The sequence below is a fragment of the Equus caballus genome, chromosome 12 (assembly GCF_041296265.1).
Source record: "Equus caballus isolate H_3958 breed thoroughbred chromosome 12, TB-T2T, whole genome shotgun sequence".
Taxonomy (NCBI): Eukaryota; Metazoa; Chordata; class Mammalia; order Perissodactyla; family Equidae; genus Equus; species Equus caballus.
This window is the reverse complement of record NC_091695.1, coordinates 18,063,613-18,086,343: the sequence shown is the minus strand read 5'-3', so window position 1 is coordinate 18,086,343 and position 22,731 is coordinate 18,063,613. Positions and strand designations below refer to the sequence as shown.

Below are 22,731 nucleotides of genomic sequence, written 5' to 3'. Positions count from 1 at the left end.
GGGCCAGTCTTCCTCAGCAGAAAGAGAAGGATTGGCAGCAGATATTAGCTCAGGGCTAGTCTTCCTCAAAAATAAAAAAGAAAGAAAAAAAGAACCACCCATTTTCTTAATTTCTGAAAATGTTACCACAAAGACTTTCCAAGTCTTATATAACAATTAAGCATATCTGCTATTCTTCCAGTTAGAGTTACCTTTATTAAAACAATGGAATTAAGAAGTTTAGAAAATTTAACATACTGTTGATTTCATTGAGCCTTACAATACAATATTTTACTACACTGGTATTATTGTATGTGCTTTAAATACAATTCATCAAAAACTGAGAGCTTCATATTGATATTATTCAATTTAGGGATAATGACCATGAAATCAATTTCAATAAAATTTGTATATTTAAATCAGTTTTTAAAAACTCCTGCCATGTCTTTAAGTCTAAGACAAATAGATGCACAAAGTAATTTTCCGGTATGTGCATTGCTGAGATGATATAAAACATCACTGCCAATGATATTCTTTATAGATAGTCTTTTAGTTTTTCTGTCATGGGACTCTCTCCTTCAGGAGGATGCATTTTGTGACAATACTTTCATGGTGCACTAAGAACAAAAAGAATAGATGTTAAAAATTCGTGTCATCAATCTACTATATATCTGATTTCAAAACATCACTGTATTGGCTAAAATACATGTCTAATGCCATCATTTTCCATGAAAAGAAATATGTACTATATCTCAGAGTCATGACAAGAAGTCATGCCATGGGTTTGAAGTGTCTTCATTAAAGAAAACTACAGGATTCATGAAAAACAGTATTTCAAATTGTCCTTATGTTTTGGAAGTTTGCTTTCATTTTTCTAATTGGGGCAATTCACATAGTAATATGCAAATAGTAAGAGGAAGCCTTAGTTTTGAAAAATGTGAGAAATGGGATGGTGAGAGTGCTACTTGGAACACAGACCTGGAAACACTCTTCAAACTCAGAAAATGATCAGATGGATCAATTTTAGGAAAATATGTATAGGTCGTTGAGGATTTCAAAAGTGATTACCTGTAACTAATTACATCCATGGAGTTCTTGAAATGTTTGGTGTATCCAAGAGCACAAACACCAGACAGTAGTTTGAACCCCATTGGTTTAGGAAGACATTATACGGTCAGAAAAGGAGCAGACCTGGGAGAGGTCCTTGAGGCAATCCCATTTAATGGTGTCCGTCATTGAATAAGGAGTATGATATCTCAGCACCCTTCAGTAGCTTTGCTTTTCCTCACAGGGTCATATGTGTGGCACAATATAAAATGCAGCATTTAGTCTCATTCTATCAGTGATTCTGCGTGTGACTTTGGGCAAGTTGGATCTGACTATGCCTCAGTCACCTGACTCATAAAGTTACACAACTATACCAGGCTCACTTATTTTTATAAAGATGAAATTTGTTAATAGTTGTATTCAGGATAGTACGAGAATATAGGAAGTGGTCAATAAATGTGAGAAATTATTATTATTTTCAGTAAAAGAGTTCATTATCCCCACCCCTTTCTGGTATTTGTCAGAACTCTGGTGTGGCTTCAGCCCTTATGCCCTCCAGGAAGGAGTTTTTGAGTATAAGACAGGCAAAGTTTATAAGACCTATCCATATATTTCACTAAGGCAATGTGATCCCTGGCTCACAGAGCAATGCTTGGATGTATCATATAAGGCTCTGAAATTCATCATGAACTCTGGAAGTAATCACGTTAAATTATAATAATATGTACCAAGTTGTGATAGTATTTTCCCCTGTTTATATCTCATAGGAGTCATTAATTGTTTGAGTCTCAAGTTGTAGTTTTCTCGATATCATGTTGATGTCCCACAGAGATCAATGATGATTTGGAGAAGCTTAAGAAATATGGGCCCCAGAGATACCCACACAAAAACATAAAGCCTAAAACATTTTCCATCATAGCATCTTCAGAAATAGGGGAAGCAATATCTATCCCACAGTTTGGTTAGTTGGACTACACTCTGGTTTTTGGGAATGGACATGAATGACATTTTCTGGGATCTGGATGCTTGCTATTTTTTTCTTATGGGGTAATTTGTTATAGCCTTGTGTAAGAGAAGGAGAAATTGTAAATGAAGGCAGTGGTATTAGACACATTTTTAAAAATCTGTATTTAGCTTTCTCTTAACTAGAGAGTGTTTTAAGAAGTGCCGTGTTTTGAGCACTCATTTATGAAAATATTTTCCATTTCTATATTGAAAAATAAGCTTAATGGAAAATGAGAACAGTTTAATCTGCAGAATCAAGTATCTTGTAATAGTATTAGTGTAAGAGGGAAAAGAATGTCAAGAAATTGGAAAGAATGCTTGATTTCTCTCTCCTTCCCTCTTTTTCCTTTCTCACATTAACTCCTTCTATGGAACGTGGTAAAGAGTGCATGGAGATTTTCCTGACAGTCACTCTGATGCTGAGAGTGGTAGTAAGTTGTCCTCAGGACTGCTCATGTGGGAACACAGACATGGAACCACCTCGGAAGCAGAAAAGAGAGGAACTATTTTGGCCTTGTGCAAAGCACTTTGAAATGTCTCTTCATAGTAGGTTTCTCAACCTTGGTCCTATTGATGTGTGGGCCAGATAATATTTTGGTGTTTGCATGTGCTATTGGTGTGTGTGGGGGCTGGGGCAAGGACTGACACATACATCATAGTGTTTAGCAGCCTCCTTAGTCTCTACCCACTAGATGTCAGCAGGGCCCCTCCTTATCTTGACAAGCAAAAATGTGTCTAGGCAATGACAAATTTCCCACTGGAATCAAAACAACTCCTGGTTAAGAACCACTGCTTCATAAGTAATCAACAACCTGAGTTTTCATCTTTAGGCTTGAAAAAAGGAAGAAGTTTATACTCAGAAAAAGATAACTTACTTTTATTGACTGTTGAAGAGAGAAACCATGTCATCAGAATAATTATTTGTTTTCAAACTGGGATTTCTTAATATATACATCCTTCAACTCTTTGAAATCATTTGAAGAATCAGGAAAATACTTGGCTGTAGTGAGTTTTCATACAGATTCTCTTTCCTCCAGGGATTACCAACTAGTGCCTCACAGTCAGGTACATGTCTACCAACAGTCAGGAAGGAGAGAACAAATGAGAGTGTTCTCACCATCTATTGTCATTTTCTATTTGTCAAAGGCCTTGAATGTATCTTTCCTTTATTAAAAAAAAATCACACCCTCCTTCCCCATTCTACTCCATAAATCTTAAATTTTGTGAGAACTCGGGCAAGTTTCTACATTGCTTTTTTAAAAAAAAAATTGATTGGAACAAAATACTTCTGTGTCATGGATGTTGTGAGGATTAAGTAAACAATGCAATTTATATAAACAGATACAATATTCTGCCTGTACAATCTGGCTTACTGTTTTTTAACTTGCCATTTTATCATAGCCATTTTTCAGCTCATTAAAAGTTCCTCAAAATATCATTTTAATAGTTGCATACTTTTCCATAATGTATAAGTACCATAACGTGAGTTATTTTCCTCTTGTTTGACACTTTATTTCTAAGTTTTATTTTCATAAACAATGCTGCAATGCAGCAGCAAGCATTTGTGTTAATAATTTTATATTCACATCTTCGAGTAGTTCTACAAATAGATTTAAAGCAGGGGATTCATTTGTCAAATAGGTCTTTATAAGGCTTCGGAGTCATAGTTACTGGAGGTTTGAACCACGGTACCAATTCCAGGAACAATGGTTGACATTGACTTGTATAATTAACAAAATCACTATGCTAATTTTATAGAAAAAATGCTAATATAGAGTATAAAAGCTGCTGTTTTCATCTAAAACGTATTGAAAAAATAATCAGCACTGGTGGCTTAACACTTAAATAAGCATATCTTAAATAAGCATATTTCTCAACATTTCAGTGGAAAAAAGAGAAGGGTACTATGTATTACAAAAATTATTTCCTAGGATCCCAATATTTCCAGTACTGATTAAAGGGAAATAGAGATTTTAGTTTCAAAAAATAATATGGCTAATTAGATAATTAATGACTCAGTTTCAAGCTCTTAATTGTATAGGACTAGTTTAAGGAATCGTATAGGCTTTTATGGATGTGAATGCTTTTGTGTGATCTGTGATTTTAACTGTGAGCTCTATGCATTTGTATGCTACAATGCCTGAACTTTTCCTAAACTTCACAAAAGCAACGTATTATTTCTTTGCTGAAAAAATTAACTATCCTACTTATCCTAATGTCTTTTTTAGGAGACAGTCAAAATGGAATTTGGGATCATACAATGGAGAATAACTACTAATATTGTTCTCCCATCTCAATAAAGTGGGGACATGGCCAAGGAGAACTGCACCACTGTGGCAGAGTTCATTCTCCTTGGATTAACAGATGTCCCTGAATTGAGAGTCTTCCTCTTCCTGCTGTTTCTTCTCATCTATGGAGTCACAGTTTTGGGCAACTTGGGCATGATTGCACTGATTCAGGTCAGCTCTCAACTTCACACCCCCATGTACTTTTTCCTCAGTCACTTGTCCTTTGTGGATTTCTGTTACTCCACAATCATTCTGCCCAAGATGCTAGCTAATATCTTAAATGAAGACAAAGCCATTTCCTTCCTGGCGTGTGCTGTGCAATTCTACTTGTTTTGCACATGTGTGGTAACTGAGGTCATCCTGCTGTCTGTGATGGCCTATGACCATTTTGTGGCCATCTGTAACCCACTGCTGTACATCGTCACCATGTCCAACAATCTCTGTGTGGAGCTGGTGTCCTGCTGCTACCTCTGGGGGACTGTGTGTTCACTGATTCACTTGTGTTTAGCTCTTGAGATCCCATCCTATAGGTCAAATGTGATTAACCACTTCTTTTGCGATCTGCCCCCTATCTTAGTTCTTGCTTGTTCTGATGTCACTATGAGTGAACTGTTGCTATACATTGTGGCCAATTTCAATGACATCATCACCATCATGATCATTCTCACCTCTTATTTCTTTATTCTTATCACAATCCTGAGGATGCGCTCTGCAGAGGGAAGATGCAAAGCCTTTTCCACCTGTGCCTCCCACCTCACAGCCATCCTTCTCTTCCATGGAACAATCCTTTTCATTTATTGCCGACCCAGTTCTGGCAACAGTATGGATACTGACAAAGTAGCCACGGTGTTCTACACTGTAGTGATCCCTATGCTGAATCCTCTGATCTATAGCTTGAGAAACAAGGATGTGAAAGAAGCTCTCAGAAAAGTGGTGGGCTCCAAAATATTTTCCTAGAGAATATTTTATTAACAGGATTCAGTGTCCCAAAGTGGAGACTGGTGAAAGGGTACAGCGATGGACTTCAGTGTTGAAGTGTTGAAGTGGAGGTAACAGTCAAGCAGCAGGTAGTTATGAGTGAGTCTTTTTGATTCACTTATCTGTGTGCCTCTTCCATGTACAAGGGTAGGATTCAGCATATCTTGGAATTTACAGATTACTTCTTTGCTGTTATTTATTCAAAATGAATTAATTGAGTATGGTTAATGGACTCAAGATACACATATCGTTTGCTGTAAAAGCTTCATAAGCTTAATGAAGAAATCACAAGAGTCACATTTTATTTCAATATTCACTATGGAAAATATGATTCAATTCCAAGTTGAATTCCTATTATTTTACAATGAAGAACACACCCTTGTCAGATTATGCACAGAATGTGTACATATCCTGTTTGCTATTTCTTGCTTTCTTTATTATTTTTTGTTGTTGTCATTGCAATGTCCAGTGTTTTTGGAATTTCAGAGACTATGATGAAAAATGATGACATTAGTAATAATTATTTCACAGAAATCTTAGAAAAATTATATTACTTGTCATGTGCAATGAGCTTAGAGTAATTCCTGGCATATAACTAGCTCTCTGTCTCTGTCTCTCTGTCTCTCTCTGCATCACTCTGTCTCTCTCATATGTTTTACTATATGTAGTATATTTATATATACTTGCAATCATTTAATAACCATTGTTATGACTGGCAACATTTCTGACTTAGGCCTATTGTTTCACTTTATCTTTCAATTTTTATCTTCATGCTTATTTTACAATATTGTGGATCAAATGACTACTGTGACAGATAAGTGCACTTCTAACCCCTGTTTATGTTTTTGGTTGTATCTTTACTGTTGATGAAATGATCTTTTTCTCCTTTTCTCTATGTGTCTAAACCACATTTCTTCTTTCAATCCTTATTCACACGCACCCTTCAGTATTTGTGAAGGGGGTGAGGAATGGTCGTAAATAACTGAAGTCCATTATATGAATTACTGAATCATAGAAATGTAGATCCAGCATTAAACTTTACTTCTATGTTTTGTCTTGGGTCAAATAAAATGATTTAGTCAAAGCACATAAAATAGCAAGAAAAAGTGTAAAAAGAAACATCTTCTCTATAATAATATGTTTATATTAGACAGGAAACATTATAATGATTTATTCAAAGGATAATTTATTTCTGTGTCAAACTAAAATTTAGGGACAGACTAGAAAAAAAGAATAATTCGAAAAATAGATGTATTTAATGTTCAATGATTTTTAAACTCTTCTCCAAGAGGTTTCTGTTCACTTTGCTCCTACTCCCATTGGGTGTTAATATTCTTCATAATAATTTGCAAGACATTTTACATTTAAAAACATTAACCTCAGAGGATAATATCTGCACAATTTGTTAATGTCTTTTAATTTTATGTATTTGGCATTCTTTTTGATATTTAGTTTACATTTTTTATGTAGTTATACTCAATTATTAGCAAATTAAAAAAGAATGTAGTGAAAATGAATCCTGCTCCATTCTATATTTTATCTCTTCGTTGTATGATTTTTATCTTAAATTTTAATAAGTACTAAATTTATTGATTTTTATTTATTTTGCATACGTTTGCTGAATGAATGAAAGCTTACAAAGGTATTGTCCAACTCCCTTTCCCAAACTATATAGTAATGTCACAGCACCATTTATTGAGTATCCTTTTCTTCTCTCTTGTATGTAATATATCTAATTTGTAATGAATGTAATATGTCTATTAAATATTAAAAATTAAATATTTTAATAAATTGTGTTCTTAGCATTGATACTTCTACCAGACCCTGGAAAATATCCTACAGTCCTTACTCCATCTTCTTTAGTAAAGAATAAGGATACATTATTTTATAATGCTTTTTAACATTCAAAATACAAAATTTGTCTATGAGACTGCTGGTATTATGCAAGACTCAAATATACTATCTCTCATCGATTAGCCACTGCCATATTAATACATTGACAGAACTGCATTGTGCCCTTAGCTGTATACAAGAATCCTTGGTGATGGGAGGATGTCCATAAAAAGCAACAAAAATTAAACATCACATTTAATGGGAACAAGATACAGAGCTCCTTGCAAATGTTTTGCTATAATAGTTGATTTATTTAGTAGTCACACTCCAAGAAGTAAATTAACTCAATTATATGACTATTTACTCATATCAGATGAAAAATGGCTTTTGAAAAGAATACTCAATAAACAGAAAAATGTATTGTTCAGAAATTTTAAAAAATTGAATTTAACATTTCAACAAATAACCATTTTAAGATCTGAGAAAATAATTTAAAGGCTAAAATGAACCATATTCTGAAAGTTAATTCTCCTCTACCAACTTGTTTAATTCTTTGCTGGTATATGGATTCTAAGCAGAACCATTTTTGAAAATAGAGGAATTAGAGCCTGTTCAGGATATTGTTGCTCTACAGCAGAACATTCTTTACACATTTAAAGCTAATAACGTCTATGTCAGGATTTATTTGTCTGTTTGTTTTGATTTTCTTAGGTCACTAAGGGATGATATTTAGCTGAGGCATATGCAAAACAAACAAGCAAACAGACAAATAACAACAAAAACACTACAAGTTATTGTACTGCTGGTTTTACTTATGTCACTATCTGTCATTTTAGGCAAATCCACTAGACTCTGTCTCCTCAGTCTCATCCCCAGACTTTATTTTGAAAGATAAGACTTCGACAGGAATAAGTCTCATTTTGTTTTCAAATTTGACAGGATTATCCCAAGTGGATAGATGAGGACACTGTTCCCAAGTTTCTCAGAAATGCTACCTGTGAAATGTTTCTCACCATGCACTCTTCATCTCTATGTCCATTACCATTTCATAGTTCAAGTATTATAAGATTCACCATCACTAAATGTATACCCAGGAAATAATCTTTACTTGTTCAACTATGAGACAATGATTTCTTACCATTAATTGTAAGATAAATCCAAACTCAGAGATGTTATAGTGGGTGAAAATATGTCTTAAGAAACAGATGAAATGTAGTAGGGATTCAAATGCTAGAGCTCTTCTCTAGAATTCTGTTAGGGAAAACAAAACAAAATGAACAATTGAGTACATATGGCATCACACATTTTAAATTTAATTTTCATAACTAAAGCAAGGCTTTCCCGTGCATGACCATTTGATCCTTACACTACAAGGCCAAAGGTCAGTGTGGTATAGAAGAAGGATCGGAAGACTAGAAGATAAAATTGAGATCTATGTTTGGCTGCAGCAATTAATACATGGACTTGAACAGTGAGCACATTCTTACTCCTGATGTGAAGAGCATCAGAGTTAATCCAAATATTTCAGGTAAAGAAAACAAAGCTAAGTGATCTGCTTCAATAATACATATATATGTATGCATTTATTCATGAGTAGACATAGAAATATGTGAGGAGGATACACAAATGAAAGAGAGATTGTTCATGACATCCTGGAACCCACACTGTAGCTGGAGAGAAACCTGTGTAAATATATAAACGCATAACTACATCCAATTGGTAGTAAAATGAATAATTAAAGGATTACTCACAGAAATTATGACTTTCAAAGAATAATGACTTTTGTTTAGAGAAGTTAGAAACAGTTTTTGGAAAGTTTTATGACTCAGCAGTGTTTTGTTGATGAATGAGATAAGTGGTAAGTTAAGGATATCTAGATGAATGAGACATTGTACAAATGTGCAGATATGTAAAACAGCATACAGATAGATAGATGATAGACAAAGATAGAGGTAGATAGATAGATATAATTACATATGCAGACAAATTTGTACAGAAAGTGGACAAGGATAAGTCTAGTAGAGAAAATCTGGGAAGAAATTTTAGGAACTTGGATATGCACCTATAAGTGACTATGAGTCACTCAAATTTACAATCCAGGGAACGATTTGCTCATTATAACTTTCAGTTACTTATTTTAATTTCGCTTACGCTTATTTAATGTATCTATTTTTAGAATAAGTGATATATTTCCATGGTCCACTTTTTTTCTCGCTACCATGTGAAAAATGCCTAATACATACTCCACAGATATTTTATGCATAGTCAAACAAATATCCAAATGTAAGTTGACTTCCTTTGAAAAGAGTTGTTTTAGTGGCAGTGTGGCAGACAGATATAAGAGAGTGAATCTATAGGCTTAAAGACCAACTTGGAGACTATTGAACAGTACAAGTGTGAAATGATAAAACTAGGATCTAGAGAAATGCCAATGATAGAGGAGGCAGATAAAGAATTTTGCAGCAATGTGGTATTTTAAAGGACTGCAGATTTCTGGATAAAAACTTTATGACAAATTAGAAGAAAAGATGTTATCATACTGTGAACAGTACACAATACATTTGTTTATCCGGTATCCAGGATGTTTGCAATAACTTTAGAAACCCTAATCTGCTGGTTCTAGCCAGATGTAGCTACGTCTTGGGACAGTGAGAAACCAAATTCCCATTTCTAGTCCTATCAGCAATATATATGAGGTGATCCTCTGCTCCTAATACCATTAGCAGGATCATAACAATTATTCTAATTATAATTGAGGGACCTGAGCAGGTCCCACTCCTTCAGTGTACTTAGTGTAACTGGGAGCAGTTAAGCCTTACATAGACCAGGGACACGGTAGATACTTAAGAAATATTTCTCGAAAGACAAATACTGCAAGATCTCACTTGTATGTGCAATCTAAAACAAACTTGTAGAAGCAGAAAGTAGAATGGTGGTTGTCAGCAGCTAAGGAGGGAGAAATGGAGACATATTGGTCAAGAGGTACAAAGTTTCAGTTATGCAAGCTGAAAAAATTCTGAAGATCTAATGGATAGCACGGTGATTAAAGTTAACAATATTTTACTGTATACTTGAAACTTGCTAAGAGGATAGAATCCAGGTAGTCTCACCAAAAAAGGAAGATAATAGTAATTTGAAGTAAAGGATATGTTAATTAGCTTGATTGTGGTGATTATTTCACAATGTATATGTATATCAGAACATCAGGTTGTACTCCTTAAATACATATAATTTTTATTTGTCAATTATACCTCAAAAAGCTAGAAAAATTGAAGAAAATAAACAATGTACTAAAAAAGAGAAAAATATTTGTCAAGTAAATAAAAAAGATAACTTCTGCTATGATTTGTTATACAAAAATTTGGGGAGACTATGCGAATTATCATGCAACAGGAAGAGAAGACATTTAAACTTTCAATTAACTTTTATATAAAATGATTCTTAAGCTTAAGTTGTTTTTCTTCAGGTTTTCCAGGAAACCAGAAATACATCAGAAAATAATCGTTAATTTTAATTGCTTAAGTCCTCTGGAGAATAAGGCAAGTAATTTTCTCTACAGTCCTGGTGGGACAGGGAGTGGAAGGAGATATAAGAGTCAGCAACTCCCATAGACTAGCTCTCCAGAGGCAGGAGAGGGCCTGCCTTTTCCACCAGCAGGTGGTTTGTAGCTCAGAGAAAATACGGACATTCTTTTTTCATGTGAGGTATGTAGGAGATGCCTTAGATTCAGTCAGTTCCTCATAGGAAAAATCATTTGGAGAAACTTTTCAGCCAACTGTAAACATTAAGTATGTGGAACAGGAAGTACCTCTGTTTACAGAGCTTTGTCTGGAGAACCTGGCTTAGCTGAGCTCCTCCATAGCAGTGTCTGGAATAACTGTTTCCTGAAAGTGGGGGAATAGAAGGGCCCTGAAGGTTTTCAGTTATATGTCCGTGAGCTTTTGTGATTTTTTTGGAAATGCTGTGCAAGGGAGAATAAGAGGTATTTAAATAAAATAGAATTGAAAGAAATAAAATGAACCTTCTGGAGAACTATAATAAACAGGACTTACTCTAAATAAGATTTTAGACGGTGAAAAAAGAATACTGGCTCACAAGGGAAAAAAGAGAACAAAAGGGAAGAAAGGATAAGGAAGAAGGTTTTAAATACCACACTTCACAGATTCAAAAATAAAGCAAATTGTTTAATCCATAAAATAACATCATTTCACCGATAAGGAACCATGATATTTAATTTGCATATTAGTTTTAAGTTGAATTCAAACAGAAGAAATGTGAAAATTTACCAGAGTCAAGAAAATAAAGCAGTAGTTCTCAACTACAGGCAATTATGTATCCTCGGTTCCCGAGGGGACATTTGAGAATGTCTGGAAACATTTTTGATTGTCACAACGGAGGGACTGGGGATTAGGGTGATACTGTCATCTAGTGGATAGAAGCCAGAAATGCTGCTATACATGGTGCAATGCAGAGGGTAGCTCCCCATCACAAAAAAATAGTCCAGGGAAAAATGTCAATAGTGCTTAGCTGAGAAACCTTGAAAAAGGGAATTAAGAAATAATTTTATAATATTGATCATTGACATGAAAACGTTGCCTTCTGATTGATTTTTAAATCCTTGGATATCTGAACAAACAGGGCCATTGAGAATTCTGTGTTATCTGGGGCCTCTCACCTTTAGTGATGGAATATCTGGAACCATCTGGTTCTAGAGTTGCAGAAACAGAGATGACCTTACCAGAAATGATAGTCTGAGAAAAATCTTCATTATAAAGAATTATGGTTGAAGGGATTCCTTGCATCTTTGATTTACAGTATCAAAAAGAGGAAAGTTCCAGAAGAACTGGGATGTGTTCCTGACCATAACATTCTGAGTTGTTCTGGATATAGGATTGCCAGATCTAGCAAACAAACATACAGAATGCTAAATTTAGCTTGAACTTCAGATAAACAATGAATGACTTTTTAGTATGAGCCTGTCCATACTTGTAGCAAAAATTCGTTATCTATATGAGATTAAAATTTAAGTGGTGGTTTTACCTCGTAACCAATTTGATAAATCCCACCATTCTCTCTGTATTAAGAATTCCTTTATCATAAATGTCTTTAGAGTGTGGAGACATCTTAACACTCATCTACATTCTTGGCAGGTAATGGGAGACAGAACGAGTATTCTTAGAATCTTACAGAGAGAGGAAAGAAGGGTCTGGAAAAGGGAAGAGTCTTTCTCAATGTTTAAGGGTACTTATCATACTTATTCCTGAACAAGGATGTTTCTCTAACTCCCATTCTCTACATTTCATCTTGACGTTGATCTTCAGAACAGCTCTGTGGCCCTCAACACATTCATTGGACTGGTTTTCACAGTTTTATAGTATGAAGATTGTCTTTAAAATGGTCAAAAGAATTAGCAAAAAATTGTGAAAATGTGGTCTTTACAAAATAAAAATGTGAATATCTCAATTTATCATGTAAGTCAGAGCCTGGCATAGAGTGATGGGTACATGGCTGTGAATTTAAGAATCTGAGTTCTACCTGTAGGTTGATCATCTGATATCTATCTGTCACTGAAGAAGTCATGACTTATTCAGGCTTCTGTGTGCTTACCTGTAGAAAAAGGCAGTTCAATAGAAATTCTTCGTTGAAAAACATAAGTAATTATTTACTTTGATATTTGACTTATGTAGTCAAAATAGGAATGGCCATTAAAGTGCTAAACTGATATTTAAAATATGGATATGATTAAGTATACAGAGAATTCTTTCTTTATATCACAATATATGCACATCTTTTTATAAAAATTCATTCCAACTATAGAAGTTATTTTAGATGCTTTGCCTGTCATTAGTAATTGTGGGACATAAAAAACATTTTCTTTTCATTTTTCTAGGCCTTTCTTTGTGCAATGCACAAAATCAATGCGATAAGAATGTCTTACATGAGGATTTGATTACATGTTACCACCTAATTTTCTTGAGTTCATATTATTCCATTTGTAAGTCTTTAAAGTCATATTTCAGAACATGAACAGAATTAAGTTTTATAAGTTTTGAGGAAGTAAAATTAACTAGTAATTCTTTTCTGAAACATTAGATATTCCTATCTTGGATACATAACACCTAACAGGATTATAACACAGATCTATTTTGTTTCACCTTATGCTATACACAGGGGAGAGTGAAGTATGCTTCATTTGTCAATTGCTTTCCATAATGTATTATTTCCAAGACTGACTTTCAGATCTTACCATCAGGAAACATGTTTCTGGCAGAGATAAATATAACTGGTAGGGTCATACTTACTCTCTTTGGCTTCTCAGACTACCCGGCACTGCAAATTCTCCTCTTCTTGGTATTTCTGGCCATTTGCAGCTTCAGTGTGATAGGGAATCTTGGAATGATTGTGATCATCAAAATTAACCCTAACTACACACCCCCGTGTACTTTTTTCTCAGCCACCTCTATGTGGATTTCTACTATTCTTCTATCATTGTTCCCACAATGCTCTGAAGCTACTTGCAGAAGACAAAAGTATTCCATTTTCAAGATGTATGGTGCAATCCTTTTTCTTTTGCACATTTGTAGTGACTAAATCAATTCTATTTGCTGTGATGCCCAATGACCACTTTGTGGCCCATTGCAACCCTCTGCTCTACACTGTTTCTGTGTCACAGCAACTCTGTGCCATGCTACTAGTTGTAGCATGTGCATGGGGAGCAGCACGTTCTTTGCTACTCACATGTTCTGATATTAAACTGTCTTTTCAGGGTTTCAATATAATCAATCACTTCTTCTGTGAGCTGTCCTCCCTGATTTCCCTTTCTATCTCTGATTGTTAGCTCAATCAGTTGTTTCTGTTCACTGTTGCCACATTTTTTGTTTTTTTTATTAAGGTTATGAAAGTTAACATCCTTGTGAAATTACAGTTGTACATCATTATTAGTCATGTTGTAGGTACAGCACTTCACCCCTATTGCCCTCCCCCCACCCCCCTTTCCCCTGGCAACCACCAATCAATTCTCTTTGTCTATATGTTAGCTACCACCTATGAGGGGAGTCATGCAGAGTTCATCTTTCTCTCTCTGGCTTATTTCACTCAACATAATACCCTCAAGGTCTATCCATTTTGTTGTGAATGGGACGATTTTGTCCTTTTTTATGGCTGAGTAGTGTTCCATTGTATATGTCTTCCACATCTTCTTTATCCAATCATCAGTTGCTGGGCACTTAGGTTGGTTCCATGACTTGGCTATTGTGAATAATGCTGCAATGAACATAGGGGTGCATGGAACTTTTGGAATTGCTGATTTCAGGTTCTTAGGGTAGATACCCAGTAGTGGGATGGCTGGGTCATAAGGTATTTCTATTCTTAACTTTTTGAGGAATCTCCATACTGTTTTCCATAGTGGCTGTACCAGTTTGCATTCCCACGAACAGTGTATGAGGGTTCCCTTTTCTCCACAGCCTCTCCAACATTTGTCACTCTTGGTTTTGGATATTTTTGCCATTCTAACAGGTGTAAGGTGATATCTTAGTGTAGTTTTGATTTGCATTTCCCTGATGATTAGTGATGATGAGCATCTTTTCATGTGTCTATTGGCCATCCGTATATCTTCTTTGGAGAAATATCTGTTCATGCCCCCTGCCCATTTTGTAATTGGGTTGTTAGATTTTTTATCATTGAGTTGTGTGAGTTCTTTGTATATTATGGAGATTAACCCTTTGTCAGATAAATAACTTGTGAATATTTTTTCCCAATTAGTGGGCTGTTTTTTTGTTTCAATCCTGTTTTCCCTTGCCTTGAAGAAGCTCTTTAGTCTGATGAAGTCCCATTTGTTTATTCTTTCTATTGTTTCCCTCATGTGAGGGGTTGTGGTGTCCACAAAGATTCTTTTGAAGCTGATGTCAAAGAGTGTACTGCCGATATTCTCTTCTAGAAGACTTACTGTTTCAGTCCTAATCTTTAGGTCATTGCTCCATTTTGAGTTTATTTTAGTAAATGGTGAAAAAGAATGGTTGATTTTCATTCTTTTACATGTGGCTGTCCAGTTTTCCCAGCACCATTTGCTGAAGAGACTTTCTTTCCTCCATTGTAGGCCCTCAGCTCCTTTGTCAAAGATTAGCTGTCCATAGATATGTGGTTTTATCTCTGGGTTTTCAATTCTGTTCCATTGATCTGTGCATCTGTTTTTGTACCAGTACCATGCTGTTTTGATTACTGTAGCTTTGTAGTATGTTTTGAAGTCAGGGATTGTGATGCCTCCAGCTTTGTTCTTCTTTCTCAGGATTGCTTTAGCAATTAGGGGTCTTTTGTTGCCCCATATGAATTTTAGCATTCTTTGTTCAATTTCTGTAAAGAATGACATTGGAATTCTGATTGGGATAGCATTGAATCTGTCGATTGCTTTAGGTAGTACGGACATTTTAACTATGTTTATTCTTCCAATCCATGTGCATGGAATGTCTTTCTATCTCTTTATGTTGTCATCGATTTCTTTCAAGAAGGTCTTGTAGTTTTCATTGTATAGATCTTTCACTTCTTTGGTTAAATTTCTCCCAAGGTATTTTATTCTTTTTGTTGCGATCATGAATGGGATTGAGTTCTTGAGATCTTTTTCTGTTAGTTCATTGTTAGCATACAGAAATGATACTGATTTATGTATGTTGATTTTATACCCTGCAACTTTGCTGTAGTTGTTGATTGTTTCTAATAGTTTTTCTATGGATTCTTTGGGGTTTTCTATATATAAGATCATGTCATCTGCAAACAGTGAGAGTTTTACTTCTTCATTGCCTATTTGGATTCCTTTTATTTCTTTTTCCTGCCGAATTGCTCTGGCAAAAACCTCCACTACTATGTTGAATAAGAGTGGTGAAAGTGGGCACCGTTGTCTTGTTTCTGTTCTGAAAGGGATGGGTTTCAGTTTTTGTCCGTTGAGTATGATGTTGGCTGTTGGTTTGTCATATATGGCCTTTATTATGTTGAGGTACTTTCCTTCTATATCTATTTTATTGAGTGTTTTTATCATAAATGGATGTTGGATCTTGTTGAATGCTTTCTCTGCATCTATTGAGATGATCATGTGGTTTTTGTTTCTCATTTTGTTAAGCAAGCCTACACATCGGAAATGGCAGCCAACCCACCAAATGGGTGTATCAGTTGTTGGCAGAATGTCTGCTTCTAGGGCTCTGTTCTACAAAAACAGATGTACATTCCAGTACAATTATGGAGTGAACAATTGGAGATGGTGCAGTCCTTCAAAGCTGGGGCTGCTTGGTAGAAGGTGATGTGTGGCCACTGAGAACACACAAGGGGACAGGACTGAGTGTCCCTGTTCCTCTGTGGGACATCAGGTCCAAGGATAGGAAAGCCCTGGGCTCCTGCCCGCCAAACCCACTCACACTGCTTAACACACACACCTATACACATGCAGGCACATGGGTCCTCAAAGATCATTGCCCTGTAGAGCGAAGAGTGAAAAGATGGATGGCACTTGTTGTGGGCACTTATTTCCCAGTCAGAGGATTGAACCCTCTTCCTTACTCACATTAAAACATTATTTTACTAAATGAAAAACAATCGTCAATCCAAATTCTGAAAAACGTAGATAAGGTATTTTATTCCTTAAGATATTTTTAATCAATCTAAGCGTGTAATATGCGATAATCATATTTTGTAATTTGCTCATTGCATAACCTGATCCGTGGCCCATCCAGGAAGGGAAACGATGTGAAAGGTGTCTCCCGGCCTCACACATTCCCCTCTTGGTTTCCAGCTCTCGTGTCACCCTTTAAATGTGGTGCCTATCCCCAGATAAAGACAATAGTCAACATGGGGGCTTCATTTTTCATACATAAGCTTTGATGGAGCAGGAATTTTTCTCCCTAATAAAAACTGTTTTCTTGAATTTAAAAAGTGATTAATCATACTCCTCAAATATTACTTAGCCACACACAAAAGGCCACATCTTGGATGCATCCGCTCAGCTGAACAGCCCATCAGAGGTAAGTCCATAGAGTCAGAAAGCTCAGCGGGCCCCAGGGATGGGGTGGGAGGGAGGAGGACTGAGAGAAAAACAGGGAGAGGCCTTCCCTTCCACGACAGTGTTCTTGAATGAGGTCAGGATGACGGTTGGGCAACACTGTGAGCATCCTCCTGGCCAGGGAAATGGACATTTGGAAAGGATCAAGGAATGACATCCTGTTGAAGTGAACAGAAAAATTAAAGGCAAGCATTAAGCATGTGCAAGACAAAATAGAACTTTAATGAACTGGCGGTAAAGGGGAAGGGGCAGAAATCAGTGGTGGGGCCACGGTCCAGGGGCTGAGGCTCGTTGCTGGGAGGACGTGAATGGTCTTTCCATTGCTTGAAGTGCAATCCGGGCTGAGACTCGAGGCGGCTGCGGCACTGGACGTCGATCTGTGGCTCTGAGGTGTGGTCGGCACTAGAGTTGGAGAAGGGGGGCGATGTTCATCTGGGTTGGGATCTTTCTCAGGAGCTGGTGCTGCAGATCCAAGAAGAGAAAACCACATCCACATGACAAGGCACATGTGTGTGGTGACGGATTGTAATTAGTCTTTGGGGGGGGGGACCTGCTGTAATCTACACAGAAATCGAAATATATAACGCTGTACACTTGATATTTATGTAAGGTTATAAAGTACTGTCACTGCAATCAAGAATTAACATGGGTGAATGGTGAAAAAAAGATACCCCAAAGTAACCATGCCACACACACATACACACACAGACACAGACACACACACACACGGACAAACACACACAGGGAAACCAAACGTGACTGTCTTTCCATGTTCCTCCCACTGAAGGGAAACGGCTCACCAATCAGGGAGATTCAGTACACGAACCACCCTCCAGAAGGTCTCCCATATCTGGAGTCCGTGGGAATTGTGATGGGAGCCAGCTCATTGCTCCCAGCCTAACCCCAGCCTCTGAAGGCTCTGTGCTGAGCGGCCCGGCCACATTGCCTCCACACACGCCCGTGACACACAGCCCATGTCCTGCTCACCCTGACTCCCTGCCTCGCTGGGCTCAGGGTGCAGCAACTGTGAAAGCAGAAGGCGAACTTGATGCTCCACCTGCGAGCCTGGCATGCTGAACACGAGGAAGGCCAATACCCTTCTCAAGCTGGGAAAGTGTGGGGGCTGGCAAAAGTCCTGGGGATAGGATTCCATCCATGTGCCAAGAATGAAGGCCAAGGCCCTGAGGAGAGACAGGTGGGCAGCGGAGTCAGAGAACTGGCCTCTCCTTCCACACTGCCCTCCCAAGGTACCTCTGTGGGGGCCTGGGCTCCAGTGCCTCCTACTCCAGCCCACCAGGGGTCAGTCCCACTTTCTGTGCACCTACAACCTGGCCAGCTTGGCAGAACAGGCCGTGTCTCCAAGAAGAGGCTGGGATAACACCTTGGGAAGTGAGAGCACTCGGTCCCTGGTGCGATCGCCCATCCTTTTCCTCAGGGAAGCCTGACACAGTCCTCGAGTGTCTCCTGGCACATCCCACTGGGATGCCAGTCCAGGAGGGAAGGGCGTGGGGCCATCTGCTCTGTTCTTGCACACATTGGCTCACAGTAGGGTGCAGTGAATATCTGACCGATGAGAGAACAGCAGCCTTTGTCTCCCGCCCATGCTTCCTACTGCCCTCCAAACACCTCAGCCTTTAGCTCCTGTGCCTCTGTGCTGCCTGATTCACTAGGTGACCCATGTGGGTGACGCTCCCCTCCTGCTAGGGGCTGACACGGAGGGTGTCATTTGGCCCCTGAGCACGGAGTGGGCTCGCTGGGACACAGCGGAGCCCCCACCATGGAGGTTCTACGATATGAGTGAGCAGGATGCTCAGACACCTCCTGTTCTGTGTCCCAGGATGGGGAGTGGAGGCGGGACTGGGATGGGGATTGGATGCATCTGGGTGCTGTAGGAGCTTCCTCCACTCCCCCCTGGGCTCCCACAGCACACACAGCCCCCTCCAGAGCTCTCCTGGTCTGCTGTCTTCTCTTCTTTGAGAAGCCATCAGAACTCTGCCGGCCTGAAGGAATCACAAGATGTTGGGATGGCAGGTCCTGCCAGCAACCCGATCACAGGCCCCTCACTCCCCTCACAGTGTGGAGAGGGGAGGCTCTCCCACTTGATCCAGTGCCCACTCACTTTTTCCATAGGCTGGTGGGTGCATCATCCATTCTGCAATAGAGGATGAATCTGTAACTAGAGGAGACAGGAGGGCATCACATTGGCTGTACTGGATGGCAGCTGCCTGAGGAGTCTTTTGTGACTGTCTGACTCCTACCTAGCACAGAGCCCTGGAGGGCCGATCCAGCTGACCTTTCATAGGGCTCAGCTTCTCGAAAGGGCTGTCCAGGCAGGAGCTCATTGAGTCCCTACAATAGCCCTTGGTGGTTGTTCCTCTGTTCTCCCCATTATTCAGAGGAGCAAACTGAGGCTCAGAGAGGTGCGCGGATCTCCCCAAGACTCCCAGCATGCAGGTAGCTGGAGCCGCAGAGTCCTGGGAAGGGGCAGGGCACTCACCTATTAAAGAACTCATCTAGCACCTCTTGTGTGGTGGCCACATCTGTGTATGTCAACAGGAAGCTGTGGATAAAAGTGGTGTCGCACAGCAGGAAGGCGGGCACAAGGTGAGCCACCAGATGCTCGAGTGCAGTGTTGTGAACCGTCCACAGCCGGGGAAACGATCTCTTGTCCACTGTGGATGTGTCGAGAGCCTGGGGTGGCACAGAGGAGAGGCTCAGCGTCAGAGACAGCATCCTGGGCACCAGGAGGTTTGGGGCTGGCCGTCAGAGCAATGCCTCAAGCTCCCAGTGACTTCTAGCAAGAGGTGGGACAGGAGTGCCCAGAGTAGGAAAAACTTCTGGTCTTGTGGGTAGAATCGGACAGGGGAATGAACGAACGTGTTAGTATCAGTACCAGTAGCAGATCAAGGTGTTAGCGGAGAATTGACAGCACCTGTGTGTGTTAAGAGCATCAGCCCTGGGGTTTCTGACAAAAGAGCCCATTGCAGAGAGGAGAAGATGGGGGCTTTCCCTGCGGTGGGATGGATTGGGACAGGAGGACAGGCAGGACGTTCAGTGCAGCACTGATGAAAAGACAACATGAGGTCCCACAGCAGTGAAGGGCTGAATCAGTCTCCTCCACGGTCTGCCATCCAAAATGTCGTGCAGCTCAGTGAGGCCCCGGCCCCTGACCTGGAGGGGCCATGGGCAGGTGTTCCTCAGGAGGGCAAAAGACAGAGCAACACACATGTTCCAATGAGCCCCACATCCTTTTGAGGAAAAGCATCCTTGTCCATCATGAGGCTGTGTGAGACATGGAGAAAGTGTGGAAGGATTATGAGGTCATCATAGACACTTGGGGATGGGGTGAAAGAGGAAAATGTGTAGAAAAATGCAACGATCCCCTTGACCAAACATGAGGTGAAATGGGAGAAAAGTCTCTTTTCTGGGATTCGTAGAGTTATGGTGACAGTGACTTTGAATGTGGCCAAGACAGGAGCTGGGCAGTGCGGGCAGGTTGGGGGCAGAGATGGGGAGACAGATTCCTTCTGGAGCAGGACTGGTACCAGGGCCTTGTAGGACCTAGTGTTGTCTTTGGTGTCCTGGGGCCCTGGGTTCTGGGTGTACTGAGCACCTGCACTCACCCAGGCCCAGCGCTGGCTTGTGTCGGCCGGGTGCCGCATCATCCCTTCCTGTAGAGTCAGGGAGAGGAAGGACTGATGTGTCTTGTTCTTTCCAAACTCCTGAGGAATGACCTGTAGAGACAGTGCCCGGCAGCCAGGCAGGAAGCCTCAGAGCACTGGCTGACTGACTTCGGGGGCACTCACACCTTGGTGACTCTCTCCACTCCAGACCCACAGAGACAGATGGCCAACAGGCGCATGAAAAGATGTTCAATCTCACCACTTCTTAGGGAAGTTGAAATCAAAACTACCACGAGATCTCATGTCACAGTCATCAGAATGGCTCTAATGAACAAGACAGGACAAAACATGTGTTGCAGAGGATGTGGAGACTAGGGACCCTGCCTACGCTGCTGGTTGGAGTGCATACCCATGCAGCCAGTGTGAAAAACAGGATGGAGATTCCTCTGAAAATTAAGAATGGAACTACCGTATGACCCAGCTATTCCACCACAGGGTATGTGTTCAAGAATGTGAAAACACGAATGGGTAAAGATGTCAGCATGCCTGTGTAACTTGCAGCATATTTCACAATAGCCAAGACTTGGAAGCAACCTAGTTACCCATGAGGAAAATGTGGCATATATACACCATGCAATACTACTCAGTCATCCGAAAGGAGGAGATCTGGCCTTCTGTGACAGCATGGATGGGCATGGAGGGTATTATGCTTAGTGAAATAATTCCGAGGGAGAAAGTCCAATAGCCTTGTGACTACTCTCATAAATCAGGGATGACGGCAGCAAACAATCACAGAAGATAGGCATTGGATTGGGGGTTCCAGAGAGGAAGTGCAGAGGGAGGAGGGTGAAAGGGGTGATTAGGCACATGTGTGTGGTGATGGATTGTCATTAGTCGTTATGTGGTGAACACAATGTCATCTACACAGAAATCTCAATATAACGATGAACCCCTGAAACTACATAATGCTATAAACGAAGGTTACTCCCATCAGAAAAAGAATTGAAGGAAACTTGGCGCAGTTAAGAGGCAACTTGGGAATCCCCTTTCCATGGTGCCAGCCCTGGCCTGGGATGTGAAGATGGCAGCAGCACCAGGTGATCAGCTGTACACCCAGCAGTTCCCACCAAGTGAGGATCTCCCCCACGGAAGGGAGAAGGTGGGGGCTGTTCAGTGGGGGCTCACAGAAGTGGCCTGAGCTGGATAGCTCGATGTAGGCCCCCTCGTGTTACCTTTGATGACCTCCTGGCAAACGGCCATAGGTGTGGCATATGAGAGGTGAGCCACCCTTTAAAACGAGTAAAAAGGTTTTGGCTCCAGGTCTTCTGGGGACCATAGGCGTGGTAAGGCAGGATACAGCAGGAAAACATCTTTCTGTAGCAGCTGTCTCCAGCCAAGTGAGCTGAGTGTGAGGATCTGGGTGCCTGTTTACAGGAGGCCCCTGCACTGTGGTCATTGTTGTGAAAAAGGTTACATCATTGCCTGGAAACCATGGTGATCTGAGCCACCTCCTCTCATACCACCCATGCAAGCAGTCTTCTGGACAGGGCACTGCTCACCCCCTTTTCCATGCAGTATCATATGTGTCCCCAGGATCCCCAAACCACCTGTCTCCACAGGCCTCCGAGAAGGTCTGGGTGCAGCCAGGGTCCCAGCTTTGAGACAGACGCAGACACAAGTGCTCCTTCTTCCCTGTTTCTCATCCTGGAGAAGCCATGGTGCCTCGCGGGGCCATTCTGCCTCCAGTCTGCATGGGGGGGATTATCCTAGCCCATAGTTCTTGGAGATGCCCTCAGGCCCGAGTGGGAAAATACCTGTGAAATTGGAGGAGCGGTGTCCCATGTAGGGAATGCCTCTAACCGCTTTTTTCTTCCTCTCCTCTCCTCCCCTGTGTCTGCCTCTCTTCTGAGCCCACCCCATAGTCCGCCCTTCCATC

The 22,731-nt window shown here is 39.9% G+C and overlaps 2 protein-coding genes and 1 pseudogene across 4 annotated transcripts; 2 read left to right on the top strand and 1 right to left on the bottom strand.

Moving 5' to 3' along the window:
* The first annotated feature begins 4,340 nt into the window (after positions 1-4,340).
* On the top strand, positions 4,341-5,276 carry OR5L1E (olfactory receptor family 5 subfamily L member 1E). Its single transcript, NM_001391846.1, is given in 1 exon segment — positions 4,341-5,276. A coding segment is annotated over 1 exon segment (936 nt).
* Positions 13,389-14,235, top strand: OR5CT2P (olfactory receptor family 5 subfamily CT member 2, pseudogene; annotated as a pseudogene).
* Positions 17,374-22,235, bottom strand: LOC138915123 (ral guanine nucleotide dissociation stimulator-like). Of its 3 annotated transcripts, none has more exons than XM_070229617.1 (7): positions 22,028-22,235; positions 20,796-20,906; positions 19,670-19,863; positions 19,292-19,348; positions 18,498-18,735; positions 18,160-18,353; positions 17,374-17,634 (listed from the first exon to the last, which is right to left on the bottom strand). In XM_070229617.1, the coding sequence occupies exons 1-6, from the start codon at positions 22,163-22,165 to the stop codon at positions 18,183-18,185; spliced, it is 909 nt and encodes a 302-aa protein (XP_070085718.1). In that variant the 5' UTR covers positions 22,166-22,235; the 3' UTR covers positions 17,374-17,634; positions 18,160-18,182. The 3 variants fall into 3 exon arrangements, with proteins under 3 accessions (XP_070085718.1, XP_070085719.1, XP_070085717.1); XM_070229618.1 differs by having other exon boundaries at positions 18,501-18,735; XM_070229616.1 differs by lacking the exon at positions 18,498-18,735.
* Positions 22,236-22,731: the final 496 nt, after the last annotated feature.

Excerpts from the sequence above, each read along its gene's own strand:
- LOC138915123 (XM_070229616.1), bottom strand. The coding sequence starts at position 22,165 with ATGTTTTCCTGCTGTATCCTGCCTTACCACGCCTATGGTCCCCAGAAG. Across the intron at positions 20,907-22,027 it reads TTGCCAGGAGGTCATCAAAG|GTCATTCCTCAGGAGTTTGG; the intron begins GTAACACGAGGG and ends CTGTCTCTACAG. Across the intron at positions 17,635-18,159 it reads CAGCGAGGCAGGGAGTCAGG|CACCAGCTCCTGAGAAAGAT; the intron begins GTGAGCAGGACA and ends TTGGATCTGCAG.